Source organism: Trachinotus anak, unplaced genomic scaffold (assembly GCF_046630095.1).
Source record: "Trachinotus anak isolate AG129_WGS33_773 ecotype Australia unplaced genomic scaffold, CSIRO_AGI_Tana_v1 ptg000028l, whole genome shotgun sequence".
NCBI classification, from domain to species: Eukaryota; Metazoa; Chordata; class Actinopteri; order Carangiformes; family Carangidae; genus Trachinotus; species Trachinotus anak.
Window position 1 is genome coordinate 18456458 of NW_027273879.1, and position 15298 is coordinate 18471755.

The 15298-nt window shown below is 42.5% G+C and overlaps 2 protein-coding genes across 2 annotated transcripts; one reads left to right on the forward strand and one right to left on the reverse strand.

Moving 5' to 3' along the window:
* Positions 1-601: 601 nt before the first annotated feature.
* Positions 602-4167, reverse strand: ccnb1 (cyclin B1). The gene is made up of 9 exons (XM_071465889.1): positions 4011-4167; positions 3608-3736; positions 3005-3130; positions 2716-2904; positions 2457-2615; positions 2109-2345; positions 1881-2021; positions 1558-1668; positions 602-1381 (listed from the first exon to the last, which is right to left on the reverse strand). The coding sequence occupies exons 1-9, from the start codon at positions 4029-4031 to the stop codon at positions 1277-1279; spliced, it is 1218 nt and encodes a 405-aa protein (XP_071321990.1). The 5' UTR covers positions 4032-4167; the 3' UTR covers positions 602-1276.
* Positions 4168-5864: 1697 nt separating this feature from the next.
* Positions 5865-13942, forward strand: LOC139611320 (AN1-type zinc finger protein 5-like). The gene is made up of 6 exons (XM_071465890.1): positions 5865-5999; positions 9962-10146; positions 10286-10427; positions 10870-10973; positions 11512-11640; positions 12322-13942. Exons 2-6 carry the CDS (start codon positions 9990-9992, stop codon positions 12468-12470), a joined length of 681 nt encoding a protein of 226 aa, XP_071321991.1. The 5' UTR covers positions 5865-5999; positions 9962-9989; the 3' UTR covers positions 12471-13942.
* Positions 13943-15298: the final 1356 nt, after the last annotated feature.

Below are 15298 nucleotides of genomic sequence, written 5' to 3' on the forward strand. Positions count from 1 at the left end.
CTGGCCTGTTGGAAAGTTACTGGAATGATAGTTCCATTTTTGGGAAACAGCCATTAGAGGAGGTCTGCAGAAAATGTTAAGACATGATAGAGCAAACAAGACCACTCTGGTGATACCAAGGTTAAGATTCAGGTTTGCAACATTAAGACTGCATAAAGTAAAGCACAAGATTCAAACAGGAATAGGCAATGCACTTTAAACTAGAAAGGCTCTTACCCCTGAGTTCACTCAGTAGTGGGGTGGTATTACATCCAAAACCAACATGCAGTTTGTTTACAGAGGTTGCATGGCCGGTCCTAAAGGGCATGAGCCACTACACATTTTGTAACAAATACTGTTGTCTCAGATCACCCTGATGCTCAGGGACATTGTAGCAGAAACTAGGACAATCCAAACACAGGTGTAAGAATTATAGAGTTCTTAGCTGAACAGCACATCTAGTCAATTTTAGAAGCAATTTCAGACTGGGACATGAGTATCTTACATCCCAGTATCACTGAAGCTCAAGCTGACACATTACAGAACTTGAGGTTATAGAGGAATGCAACTTCAGTCTTACAGTGACCTCTAGTGGTGAGGAAAATACATGGCAAGGAAGCAGTTGTCTGGTCAAAAACCATTTAATAGATGCTTTAAGAATGTAAAATCATTTAAAGTATCACTGTACATTTTACACAGTCACACATTAAGAATATACCATAAAAAGGCTGGAAAGGGCCAGACCTGCCCACTGGACCTTTACATGGCTGACATTTCTGAAAGCATGCAACAAGTTTTAGCTTTTCATTGATTACAGCATAAAAAATAACTGCTAGACTTGACACTGATAGGGACACAAGTTTGTGACTGTCAAGTTACACTGTGGCAACATTTTAGTTTCAGAACTGTCAAATTGCATTCAAGATACCAAAGACTTCAGTCTGCTAACAATAAGTAGTGCATTAATGAGTCATGTTGTAAGAGTGAAAATGGTGAATTGTTGCATTACAGTAGTCATTTTAGGCTGACTGAATCTCATGTGTAAAGATGTTGATAATGGTCACAGCATTGAAGAGCAAGTCAGTTTCATAATCTGGTCTAGATTTTCAATTGGAAGCCACAGAATTAAAACTTGGAGCATGCTTTGTAAATGGTCAGTCAAGTATGCATGATCGCAGCTGGTTAAACATGCAAACCACTGACATGGTCCTCTGCGTGCTGATCCTTCAGTCACGGTTAAAAAGTTTAAGTTACAACTGTACAAATCAGCACATGGTGCTAAAAACATTCAGGCAGTTCACTGGGTGAGCTGCTTTGCAAGGTCCTTCACAAATGCAGATTTGAGCTGCGAGATGGTGGCAATCCTCATCTGCTTTGAAGTTGAGTATTTGCCTTTGATGGCCTGAAACAGAAAAGACAAATAGCAAAATAAGTGTCACTGATGTTCTAACTGGCCAAGCAGAAAGCAAGGCTCCAACTATCTGCCTTGTGGCAGGGAGTCTGATTCACTAGGTATTTTACATCCCATCTGGCTGGAAGAGTTCAGTGACATGACGTTATAGTTTGGTCACAACTTACCACGTGCTTGGTCTGCCCCTCGTTCACTTTCACAACGTTCTTGGCAATGTGTGCCATTACAGGAATCAAACTCTCTGCTGTGTAGTCCATGTAGTGCTGCAGTGTCACATCCTGAGAAGAGATGTCAGAAACATGGTCAAAGCAGAAGAGGTCTTGCCATCTTTTACAACTAGAGGCAACTTTATGCATCTTGACAGATTCTCTATATAAATAAAGTTTTTGGATTGTCTAAACTCCAGTATCAGTTAAGCTATAGCATCTGCAGTAGTCAACAGGAAAAAAAAAAAAAAAAAAAAAAAAAAAAGGGAAGCTGCCACACTCACCCATTCCCCAGCATCCAAGGTCTTGAGGGTAAGAGCCAAAGCAGCACTAGCCACCATGGAGGGTGGGAAGTGAACCATCTCGTAGTCGACCATGGTGAGCTCCAGGAGGTATTTTGCCAGTGTGTGCTGCTCAGCAGTTACCTGAAGTGAGACAGGTACATGAGTGCCTTGACAAAAACCTGAATTCTGTCAGTGAATTCAGTTTCAGCTGGACTAAGATGCTGATACCTCGTAAATCTTTGAGGCCCTTCTGAGGAACTGCAGGGGGAGAGGGCGGCCTAGTTGGAACTTGAGCACCCGCAGGATGGTCATCTCCATGTCTCTGATCTGGGCAGTGGTGTAGGCCCTGTCTGTCACATAGGCAAAGTCTGAGATCTCCGGAGGATACATCTCCTCGTATTTGGAAGCAAGGAACATGGCGGTCACTCCAACCAACTGCAGCTGCTTCTTGGGGACTGGGTGGTCCTGTTGGGAATGCAACCACATGTAGAGATTAGAAGCACAGGTGTAGCACATCAGTGGGAGGCTAGGGCTTTGTTGTATAGCAAAGCTAAGGTTTAATACAAAAACCCTTACCTGAAGAAAGCGGTCGATGATTCCCACAGTCATGTACATCGTTTCCTGCAGTAGGCGGAACTTCAGGCTCACTTGCACCAGCCAGTCAATGAGAATGGCTCGCATGTTACCAGTCACCTCCTTACCCTGCAGATAACTGGGTCTAACATTCTGCTCAGCCTGAAGAGACAAGAAACTGGATTAAACCCAGAGACGAGACGGGGAGAAAGCCAGACACATTTAACATGAAATCCAATCACAAAGTTAAAACGTTGCTTGCCTCGAGCTGTCGTAGATACTTGTAGATGTGTTTCACATATTCACTGCAGAGCATGGGGTTGTCGTAGTCATCGGCATCCACGTCCCTGACAGCAGTATGAAGCATGACATCTGAAAATGCCTGACAGAGGTCAGCAGGCTCACAGCCAGAAGTCTCCATTGGAGTTGGGGAGGCAGGTTCAGGCAGAACCTGCAGTGGAAATCCAAACATGAGTTCAAACAAACAGAAGCACCACACCCAGCAGTCATTTGTGTCTAAATAGCCAGATAGCTGCTGGCAGGAAACTTACCTGTACCTCAGGCTCAGATTTAACAGCTGGGACCTCATTTTTTGGTTTTGGTTGCTCAACTACTGCTGCTGCTTTTTCCACTTTAGCGGTGACTTTGGGCTTCTTAGTTGCTTCTGTCTTGATGTTCTGGGGGGGGGGGGGGGGGGGGGGATTATATATAAAAGTGATAAGTCTCAGCTGAAATGATAATGCAACTGCATGGTTTAGTCATTTTCCCTAGAACATAAAAACTTAAGTCCAATTGTTGAGAATATACTCAGTAACTCATGACAATTGTTAGTTGCACATTTAAAATGCAAACGCACATCTTTAAAAGGGTAGCAGCACGTCCATTTTGTTGACACCCTTTTGTTCCCACCACATTTAGGCCTTTGGACTAAGCAGCTAGTCCACTGGTTCAATTTAAGAGACATGAAAATCCCCACAACATAACCAGACCTTATAGTATTGCATCATCCTGCAAGATTATTGAAGAATTTCAAGGCATGACTAACGATATAAGGCGTTTGTATTGTACAAACCAATGGTTTGTACAATACCACCCCTCCTTCGCAGATAAAGTATGGCAAACTCCTGGTATTTCATGATTAGGTGATATTTCACCTTTTTCTGTGCTTCTTTGTTCACTGCGATGTTTCCAATCTCGCCAAGCGCCGCCCGGGGCTTCAGCGTGGGCCCGGTCACCGAGCAGGCCTTGCCACCGAGGTCGGTCCTGGTGGAAGCCAGGCGGTTCTGCAGGAGAGCAAAAGCAGCAAAGTTATGTCTGATGTTGCAGGTGTGTGGTAGGACGAGCGAGGATTTACTCGGTTTTTAATAGTCGGATGTACAGTTCCTGCTCCAGCAGGTCCCACCGCGACACAGGACGGCATTTTACAACGCAGGTATTTTTTTTAAAAAGAAAATAAATTTTAAAAAAAATTAAATGAAGCCACATTTCATTTAAACCCTTTCCGTTATGAGTAAGAAAGCGATACATTCAAAGGGAAAAAAGGCTGAATTAACTTACTCTGGTCACTCGAAGAGCCATTTGGAAATGTTCGTTGCTTCGACCAAAGGACGAGAGTCGCGATGACGAGAGACGCGGTGTAGTTTTAAGCTTCAGCGTCTTGGTTTAAATCCTCGCTCTCTACGCGCTGATTGGCTGCGCTCCGAGTTCCCTGAGCTTCTGATTGGTCGAGCGCATCTGTTTCAAATGCGTTCCCCAGACAACTAGTGGTCACGTGATTTAGGTTCTTTTTCCTTTTCGTTCACTTCCTTTTCCTGTTATGTCCTGCTTATGTTTTAAAACCACGCTTCGTAGCGTTTACGTGCTTTTTAAATGTGTTATTTCCATGTAGAGAATATGTTTACAAACTAAAGACAAAAATAAAAATACAAACAGAAAATCGGATGAAGATGCGCTTATATGTGCCATTGCCTGCACACACACACACACACACACACACACACACACAGATAGACATATGACCTCATTGCTCAGTGAATTCTTATTTTCAGCTCTAAATGTCTTTGTGAGCAATTAACAGGAAAAAATATCCAAAAACCTATCTCTGCTTCATGCAAAATATGTGAACTATTGCCTTACTGTTATCTGAAATAACCTTTCTACAAATATAACATCTTTCTTTCTTCCATTCTCTTTATCAAACAACTACAGAATGACAAAATATTTTTGGATTATGACAATTTCTTCATTCAGGTAATCTGAAATGATAGAAGAGTTGCAAATTCAAAAACAATCTATAAGGAGCTGATGGGAATTTGCAAATGAGTAGAGGGATGAATTGCATGGATGAATTATAACGTACATGAAAGGCACCTCCTCCTAACAACAAAGGCCCCCCAAATTGTGCTTTTAATGTCTATTTTCTAATTTTGGATCAATATGTGAAACTCCTATCTGACAGAACTCAAAATGGATCATGAATTGCATCATTTTAAACTCAGGTTACCTTGAAAGAGTGTTCAGTTGTGTAGGCATAAAGGATCTGGTGCTTTTCGTTGGGTTTTATGATCATTTTATGCATCATCGTGTGTGTCCTGTGAATTGTTTGTGTTGTATTCTGTTTTGCATGCATTTTCCATGTGAGTTTTGTGTATTTGTGTGCAGGCCCTTGTGATGGACATTGCAAACAAGCTTAGGCTATAAATGCTGTGGCATGTGGCATCAGTCCATGCTATGTGCTTGTCCCTATAAAAATAAACATGACAAAAAGTTGATAAAAATAAATATCAATCCAGACTCGGTATCATTAGAACAGCTACACAACATGAAATGATCAGGATTTTTTTAAATGACCAAGATATTCCTGCTTTTACCTGAACCCTGTGACTTTTTGACAAAAAATACCTGGACTGTGCCTTGTACATACAAAGACTACACATCACTGAGCTTCACCACATGGAGATGTAAGTTACTGGACAAAGACCAGGGTTAGATGGAGAGAGCTATGGTGAAAGCTGGCAGCGGAGGTGCAGAAATTTCCTGAGGAAAGTGGAGCTCACAAGGAGCATGTGTATGCGCCATCTCCCCCCCAACTTGTTTTGTTGGATGTACAGACAGCAAGGCAGCGTCGCCCCTTCCCTAACAACATACTCATTGATTTTTAAACAACAGTGGGATCGAAGCTACTGTCTGTCTGCTGGGTGGAGGAAGCAGGTTTAATTGTTCTGTAATACCCTGAAATCTTTCGTGGCTAAACTCCAGCACCCCTGCCTTCCAATCACAGGATCACAATTTCCGTGACGTCCACCGGAAAGAGAGAGGACGCAAACGCACCACGTAAAACAAAACAGATGCCACCACAAATCAGCGACGGAGGACGTCAACCAAAGCAGCCAGCAGGAGTCCCGGGCGTCTGTGTGAGGACTGAAGAGGAAGGCACAGGCGACGACTCACCTAGACGGCCCTAGTTAGTTAGCTCCAACCAAGGTCTGCCTAGTTATTCCGTCAATCCTAAAAGTTTCCAGAAGAAACGCTTCTCTGACACAGAAGGTAAGTTCATTAGTTGAAGCATCGAGAGCTAGCATAAGTGGCTGTTGGGGAAGTTTCTGAAGTGGGGAGGAAAACACTAGCGTTAACATGGGCACTCTTTAAGTCACATTTTATCTCACGGTAATTAGCCTCGACTTAAATCTAAATTTGACTGAAAGTGAACTGGCGAGGATGAAAGAAATGCTCCCTTTGATTTACACGTGTCGCTGAAAACTTTGCTTGTCCAACTGCGAGGTCGTAAATTAAAGGCTACTGTCCCATGTTAGAGCCGCTAGCAAGTAAATCTGACTGTAATGTCACGTTTTATTCACCACCGATCAAACTAAAAACTATCTGTCTATTGCGGCTAGCGTTAATCTGCTAACACCACCCTCAGCATTTATAGATTTGCTCAAGTATCTTGTTGGCTGTATCAAGATTTTACTATTAACAGGTATTTTTATGTGTCCGCTTTACAGTTTTTTTTAATTCACCCATACTAATAGTCGTCAAGGCAGTTTGTTACAAATTAATGTTAACTTAAGCACTTGGTCTGTAGTGGGAACAAAAACAAAGAACAGACAAAGCAAAGGCAACAACAGAGCTAACAGTTTTCTGTTGTAGCTAACCCTTAGCATGCTATCATTAGCGAGATCACGAGAATCTGCTCATACGGTTGTTGTGGCTAACAGTCGTTAGCATATGAGCCACAAGACTAAACCATAAAGCGTCGAGTTTAGTTTCAGGTGTGTGTCTTTTGAGCCAGAAACATTTATAACGCGACAGAGAGGTGATAATGTCCATGCTAGCCAGTTCAATGTAACGTTGTTTTTGAGAGATGGACGCTAGCAGCAGCCATTAGCCTGCTAGCATGACTCAGTGGATTTGTAGAAGTGACACGGCTGTGGCCCGGTGTTTGCCAGGAAGCAACAGAGGACCGCAGCTTATATAAATGAGACCGATTGTTTGTGACTCCACTAAGTGTGTCTAACTGGAGGTGCGTCCCTGTGTGTTATTGATCCTCGGGGTGATGCTAGCATGCTACCAGAAACACGACATGTTTGAACCAGGGACTGACTTTATCTTTTGTCTTGGTTTTAAAACGTGCTCTTTACGTGATCTACAGGTGTTGTGCTGAATTTTGTGTCCATGTTACAATCTGTTCAGATTGCTTTCAAAAACAGTCGGTGTAAGGCTTTATCTTGATAATGTGTTTCCTCCCTTGGTTTAGAAAGCTGATGTTATCTTTGAAGGGAACCTACTCTGACGAGGATACAAATCTTGGCATGATACCAGCTCTGTTTGCACGTCTCTTGAGGTTGTCTAAAAATAGATGCGTTCACGGTCTTACTGTATTGAGGCAACTCGTGAGTGTGTGTGTGTGTGTGTGTGTGCGCGCCTTTGAGATCAGTGTCACATTGCACCCCTGTGACAGAGGAAAGCCACCATACACAGGTCCATGTGAGCCCGGGGCTCTGCAGTCTGCAGGCGCACACACGTGAAGCTGCAGATTGCAGTGGTGTGGTGATGACATTTTTGGGGCGAGGAAGACACCTCTGATGCAGTTCACTGGAACCAGAACTTGATGATGTGAATACTTCCCTTTTTTGCTCCCCGATGTTGTACACAGCCTCTGCCCCCTTTAGTGATATCCTCACCACTTCCCTTAACATACGTCTCTCATGAGGCTGATGCAAATTCCTGTTAATCTTAGTAACTTTTAGAAAAGAGAAGACTCATACACTTTATGTTTTGAATAGCAGTAATTATGTTCATTTTAGCTTAAATATTTGCTTTTAGATCTGCCTGTGCTTATGCCCACAGATATCATCATTCTAATAACATTACATCTGGACTTTTTTAAATAGCAATGGAGATGCAATTATCAAGTTTCTGGTATTGTTCCTTGTTTAACAAACAAAGTTGAAGTTCTCAAATGTTAAACATCAGCAGCCAAACAGTGTAGGAGTTTTCTCCAGCCTGAAATTTGTGGTAAATTGATCTCTGCTTAAGGTCCACTTACTAGCCCCTCAAAGGCTTTATCCCACATCTCTCAGTCTTCATCAGTGAAGACCAAGAAGGCTGTTGAATACGTTATGAACCCAACCCGACCCTCCACACTTAAACCATGTGATGACAGCTCATCCATTTAATTCACAGATGAAGACTGTGAGATGTTGGTTAAAGCTAAAAAAGGCAGTAAATGGTTTGAGTTTTTAATTCAATTCAATTCAATTCAATTTTATTTGTATAGCGCCAAATCATAATATACATTATCTCAAGGCACTTTACAGGGTAAGGTCAAGACCTTACTTTGTTAAAGAGAAAAACCCAACAGTTCCCACAAAGAGCAAGCGCTTGGCGACAGGGGGGAGGAAAAACTCCCTTTTAACAGGAAGAAACCTCCAACAGAACCGGGCTCAGGGTGGGCGGCCGTCTGCCTCGACCGGTTGGGTTTAGGAGAAGATAAAAAGAGGGGGTGGAGGGAGGAGAGGGGAGAGAAGAGAGAGAGACCAGGAACAGCTGTGTAGGTAATGGTGTTATCAGTAATAATGACAGGTAACAGTGGTTAATAGTAAAGATGAGTAGTGGTGGATCTGGATCCTGCTGCTCCTGAGGCAGAGATACCTGCAGAATGAGGACAGAGAGAGGGAGAGAGAGGAGAAGCAAAATAATCCATGTTGCCAAAAAAGTACAGACCCCTGGCTCAAATGATATGATTACCTCATCATTCAGGTAGTGTAGTGAGCTGAGGCCAAACCCTGTAGTGATACAGGGCAGAAGGAAGATACAAGTTGTCTCTAACTTTGGCTACTGAAGAAATGTCTTCTGTCAGCGGTGATCAGTGATTGCCTGCCCCTTTCACACTGTTGTTTGATGACCGTGTCCAAATTAGAATATAATGTTGTGTTAATGACATTAAGTGGCTCAGCAGCTGAACAAGCCAAAGTCAGATGAGGGCATGTGTTAACGGCTGTGAGTGATAATGAGCTCTTGCTAAACCTATTAATAATTGCTAGCTACTGATGAATAGTGTGCTATGAGTGTGTTGAGTGGAGTTGAACCGGGGGTGAATGTGATTTAGTTTAGCTGACAGACTACAGCCAGGGGTGAAATTACACTGTTGCGTTGTGACACAGCCTGATGCTCACTGCAGGGCCCAGAGATAGGTCAGAACATCACCGAACAAGAATACTCATCCAGTGCCCACCAAACTTATGGCACATTTTAATCTGTTTTGATAACTGCTTTGAGCTGTGTGTTCCAGATGTTGGATTGGTTTTATCATCTTCTGCAGATTCAAGAGAACAAATATGAATATTTTCTGACTCTCTACCTGGATATTTAGTGTGGGTGCTGCCTGTAATGCAGCTGAGCTTAGCTAAATCACAATATCACAGAACCCCACTTTTCAGACTATATCTAGTGTCAAAACATCATCAGTGTGGTTTTTTAGCACAGTGTTGTTTAGGTCTGAACATCTGGTCAAAGTGTGTTTACGATACAATAACAAAAATAATATTTTATTTATAGGCACCTTTCAAGGCACTCAAGGACACCTTACAGCACACAGTAAAGGATAAATGCAAGTACAAGGCATAAAATACAACAGTACAAAATAAATTAAAATAAATATACTTGCATAGAATAAATATGAGTAAACACTAGTGGTGTCGTTTGTTGTGGGATTTGAAAATAGGAAGGAATCAGTGTTACGGATATAAATTGGAACAAGCAGCAAACCTCAAATTAGAGAAACTGGAGTCAGTGAATGTTTGTCATTTTTGCCTGATGAATTCTTTGTATTCCTTTAACCCTTCAGTGGCGTGTTGGGGATGATTTGTCTTTGTGCAGAGAGCCCCACTCAGCAAAGCTAATTAATTCTGGAGCTTATTTCTTCAGGTCTGATTTTTTTTTTTGCCTGTGGTTGCAATGACACAAACACTCATCATTCCAGTGTGCGTCTTTGTTTATGTCTCCAGGTCAGCTCACTAGGTGGCAGACATCGCTATGGCCCAGGAGACCAATCAGAGCCCAGTACCTATGCTCTGTGCCACCGGCTGTGGTTTCTATGGCAACCCTAGGACTAATGGCATGTGCTCTGTATGCCACAAGGAGCACCTGTCAAGACAGAACAATGGAGGAGTCGGTTCTTTGAGTGCTGTGGGTAAGACCTGCTGTGTCTGTCACTGGGTTGTTTTTTTTTTTTCATGTGCACAAAGGAGAAAACTCCTGACTCCTGTCCGCAGCTGCACTGCCTTTGTTTCAAGTGTCTGACTGTAACACAGTGAAATTTACTCCCTCAGGCAGCAGCAGTGGACCCACAGCTGAGGCTTCTGCCATCCAGAGGTTAGAGGCCACCTTGAACAATGCTGCAGCTGCTGCAGTCGCTGCTGCAGAGGTGGCGGCTGAGGCTGCTGCTTCTGCTGAGGCTACTGAAGCTCTCAGGTGAGGGGATACACCTCAGTCACACTATAGCTACATTCAGACAACGCTTAAGGTCACAGGTTTGAAATGGGAAGCTGACTCCACAATTTAAGTGGTTAAAGTCATGAGCTCAGTGTCATTAGTCCTTAGCAACTCATGGGCTCGGACATTTTTGAAAACATCAGTGCCTTTATGTGATGTTAACTCAGTACTTCCAAAAACATACACTCACAGAGTCCTGAATAATCGCATCAGGGAGTCATTCCTGTGGACTCTTCTCATAAACATGACTCCACTTGAAGGCACCATTAAACCTGAAGCAACACACGTTAAGTAGGATTTCATTAGTGTCTCTTCCCCCTCACACAAACACAGCTGGATATATGATAAATATGGTCATTAAATGCATTTACTCTCATGTCATACACAGCTTTTTATAGATTTCTCTGTTTGTCCTTCACAGTGGGGTTTCAACGGCCATTTCTGTAACACAACAGATGACTGAGATGAGTCTCTCCTGTGAGAAGAAAGGAGCATCGGGGAGTAAAGTAGAGCTCACAGAGCCAGGTGGGTACCAAAAATGGGCCAGTTACTTATCTCTGAGGATATATCGAATAATAGATTGAGTGCAGTGTAATGCCGGCTAATACAATAGTCCATCAAGAAATAACATTGGGAAATTTGCAGTACAATGTTTGCCTTTTGTTTTCACTGTCAGAAAGATGTTGATTGCAGTTGGGCAGTTTGATGGTATTTATCATGAGACAATCAAAATATACTGAGGAATTCTTTACTCAGATGTCTCTGATTGTGTTTGGCCATTGAGGAGAAATTTGTAAACCAGTGAGCAGAGCTGCTTTAAGGCAATATTGCATTTATTGTCTTTCATTCTGCTTATTTTATGTATAAATTCAGAGAATTTGTTGTATATTTCAGTGTATACATTAATGTTACAATTTATAACTGCAAACCACCCTGATAGAAGGCTTTGTTGTCCGAGGAATGTTTTTTTTTTTTGTTTTGTTTTTTTTAAGTGCAACACCTCTGTGAGGTTAGTGAAAGCGACACTTTTCCTAAGTGAAGTGTTTCTCTTGTGTGTCTGCAGTGGTGAGTCAGCCCACAGTCTCAGCCTCCCATCCCTCCACTGCTGGCAGTGAAGATTCCAAAACCCCAGAGCCCCCAAAACCGAAGAAGAATCGCTGCTTTATGTGCCGCAAGAAGGTTGGCCTTACAGGTGAGAATTGACACCGATGCACCAGTTAATGTGATTAGAGAGAGTCAGTCTGCCACCAAGCATGGGTTTGTTCCTGTTCTTCATGGTTACGTTCCCAAGAAGTGTTAGCTGACAACTGAAGCTTCTTTCAGTTTAGATAAAGTCATTTAGTTATTTACATGGTGGAATGTTGTCAGGTGTTCAGATGGGAACATTTACTGTGCTTAGATAATGAGATTTGCTAATGCAGCCTGGTCCAGACCAGAGCCGACACACAGCAAACAAAGAGTCCACAGCAGAATGTGAATAGTGGATAAACTATTACTTTTGCAACAGCTGATTTTAAAAATCAAAAGGTGTCAGTCTTCTTATGCAGCTGAAACATTAGCAGCAAGAGCTAAAATGGATAAAGGCAAAGATTTGAGTAAACATTAGTTCAGAAATGGTTGATCTCATATTTTGACAGTAATTGGCTACGTTACAGGAAGCACTGATTCACTACAGCTTGTTAATAGTCTACATTCGCCAAAAAAAGAGCTGTGTCCTTTTTCCTGAAAATGTGACACCTGTTCTGATCTGCAATTGATTGCATCAGGTGGTGATGAGTTTTAAGGTAATCGACATGTGGCTGCAGGGTCTCCATTTAGGGGTGTTTTGCTGTTGTTTTTGATTGATTGATTGTCCTCCGCTGTGTCTTTTCAGGTTTTGACTGCCGCTGTGGGAACCTGTTCTGTGGACTTCACCGTTACTCCGACAAGCACAACTGTCCGTACGACTACAAAGCCGAAGCTGCTGCCAAGATTCGCAAAGAGAACCCTGTGGTTGTTGCCGACAAGATCCAGAGAATATGAAGAAGACTCTCAGTTTGACTTTGAATACTGGGAGCGATCGGATATAAAAAAAAAAACAAAATAGACTTGAGCCCAACCTTCTTTGTGAAGGATCTGTTTTTCTTTTCTGGTTTGTTACACATTCAGGACATTTTTCTCCCAGTGCATGAAAGTTCACGTATATTTTCAGCTTTGTTCTTGTTTGGGTGTGAGTCTAACACTTTTTCAAGGGTTGTACTGAACAAGCTAAGAGTGTATCTGAGGATTGGGCGTGGGTGGGGGTTGGATATTATGGGAAATGACTGAGGTAGGTTGCTGAAGAAAAAGTCATTGCCCCTTTTAGAAAATGCTGTTGATGGCTGTCCAGTGTGTTTTGGGATCCTCCTGAGATCACTTGAACTCTGCCTGGAAAGCGCTCAGATATTTTCGGGCTGTCGTTTGACTCTCAGACTGTTACTACTGTTGTCTGACGGCACCATCTCAGCCGTGCTTGCTCTCTGCTGGCTTGAGTAGCAAAATTGATATCTCTCTCCCTCCCCCTCTGTCTCTTTTTCTTTTTTTTTTGGCCTCCACTAAACTCTGTGTGGTCAGAGTTAAACCCTCCTGACTTGTCAGACTTTTGCGTCCCGGTAAGTTATTATCAACGTGAAATGCTTCTCTGTGCCGCCGGAATCTCGTCCGCTCTGGCCCGCCTGCAACACACAGCTCAGACATATTGCTATAAAGACTTTGAGAAAGAGACTTTGTTGCAGCCCCTTTCTTGCTGGCTCATATTCCCCCCCTCCTGCTGTGTGTGCGGCACTAGGAACACAATGTAGTTTGACAGTGTATTTCTTTTTCTCCCACTGATCTTGGACTGAAAGCTGTGACTTGCCCTGTGTCCAGGATCTGGAGGTCAGGCACGTGGACTTCTGCTTTTTAGGTTTTTAAAACCATCCACTGAAGTCACATGACAAGACGTGTCGCCTGACTGTGATGTTTGTTTCCTTTTGGTTTTTTGTTTTCCAGAAAAGTGGTTTGTATGCTGTGTTGTTGTATGACAAGTAGCCTACACTTGTATTAATTTTTGCCTTTGGATGGGTTTAGCTCCACTAATATTTTCATCTTTTACTTCACTATTGAATGTTTTGTTCTATTTTTAATGTGAGCTGACAAATTCACAACATCGGGATTGTTGGACTGCTGCACACGCGTGTATCAAACACAGGTGTGTGTCTGTGGGAGTAGATGTGGCTGGCTGGTGTGTGAGTATCGTATGAGGCTAAGTGGTTGTGTGCCGCGGTGACTAGTGAGACCTGTGGGCGTAGGTTATTAATAATTTTCTGTTTCTGATGATTTTTGGTCTGCTGCTTCATTTGTGTGTTTTTGTTTTTTACCCTTTAGTTATGCAAGTTTGTACAAACATCTTTATTTATATACTGCAGTGCGCATAATCTTCCAATAATACAGAATAAATTGTATGATGTAAATAAATTATGTTCAAAAATATAGAATCAAGACTCATTCATTTGAGCAGTCGGTCTGAAATTAAAATGAATATCTTGGTGTTTGCCTTTCTTCCTGAATGTTTAACCTCTTCTATATGGACCTCTCTTCATATAAAGCTATTTACAGTATCCATTGTAAAACAACACTTTGGTAAAAGTGTGATGCAACTGCAGTTTTTAAAGGTCCCATATTGTATAAGGGTAAATTTCCACATATAAAGCAGGTCTAGGTTCTGTATTAATACTGTGAAAGTATCAAAGCCTCAGTCCACAGAAATGCACACAGCCTGTATTCAGAAACTGAGCATTAAAATGAGCCATCAGGACTTTTGTAACTTCGTGATGTCACAACAAAGCAGTCGCTGCTCTCAGCCATGCCCCAAGCCCAGTCCACCTGAACCCTCCATCTAACCCTGCAGGATTTGGCTTCTCTGAGTGTTTACCTGAAATCTGCTATATTTTTATCTAATCACTTGGAGAACAGTCAGCCAATCGGAAGAGAGGATTAGAGCCTCCTGTTACTGGTGCTCCAGAGAGAAGCCTGAGAGAGGAGATGTAAAACTACACTGAGATGGTTTTTGATTCTTAAAACCACAAATGTCAACACTTCAAATAAAACACAGAAGAGTGTAAAATACGGGACCTTTAATGATCCTCCAGCCTGTTTTCCCTGAACAGGTTCAGACCTGGAGCACAACACCCAGCTGACATTTACAGGCTGCTGTCTGTCCATCAGTGTCTCTGTTACGGCTCCGTGTTTCCATGTGACTCGTGTCTCTGCAGGGGAAACAGGATCTGCTGCAGCGAGTGTGGCCTCAGGTCACGTTATGGCACCTGCTCCCCTGCTTCACCGTGGGGCTTGTCGTTTTTGATGCACACACACGTGCAAAGTGTAACTCATTCATCAGCACAAGAAGCACATGGTGTCAGGGACAACGCTGTTCCTCAGCCAGCCCCCCCCCCCCAGTAGCACAGTGGGATTCGCTGTCTGGGGACCATGAATGTTCAAAAATACACGGCAGTGTGTGCAGTAGTTGTAAAAAGCTTTTTTATTGTAGACCAAAGTGGCCGACCATCAGACCAACATACCATCCACAGAGCCTTTAGTAAAACGAGGCTGAGTAAATACAAATTGTGCAGAAATGATCAATGTTGTAACTTCAGTGTGTGACTGACGTTAACAGTGCACATTTGAAGTTGTGTAAGAGTTTTGATCCTGCTTTTACAGTTGAAAATCTTTTCCACACATGCAGAGTTTTGTCACAGGTTTATAAAAGGTGATAATCACACAAACATCCTTTCATAAATTCAAAATCTTATTGATCATATCTTAATCTAATTCCATATCTAACCTTCAGATTA

What these genes read in the sequence shown, in the direction of transcription:
- LOC139611320 (XM_071465890.1), top strand. Translation starts at nt 9,990, where the DNA reads ATGGCCCAGGAGACCAATCAGAGCCCAGTACCTATGCTCTGTGCCACC. An exon ending in CGGTTCTTTGAGTGCTGTGG is followed by an intron (nt 10,147 to 10,285) that starts GTAAGACCTGCT and finishes TTACTCCCTCAG; the next exon opens with GCAGCAGCAGTGGACCCACA. An exon ending in AGTAGAGCTCACAGAGCCAG is followed by an intron (nt 10,974 to 11,511) that starts GTGGGTACCAAA and finishes GTGTGTCTGCAG; the next exon opens with TGGTGAGTCAGCCCACAGTC.
- ccnb1 (XM_071465889.1), bottom strand. Translation starts at nt 4,031, where the DNA reads ATGGCTCTTCGAGTGACCAGA. An exon ending in TCATCGACCGCTTTCTTCAG is followed by an intron (nt 2,346 to 2,456) that starts GTAAGGGTTTTT and finishes CATTCCCAACAG; the next exon opens with GACCACCCAGTCCCCAAGAA. An exon ending in GGGCCTCAAAGATTTACGAG is followed by an intron (nt 2,022 to 2,108) that starts GTATCAGCATCT and finishes GTCTCACTTCAG; the next exon opens with GTAACTGCTGAGCAGCACAC.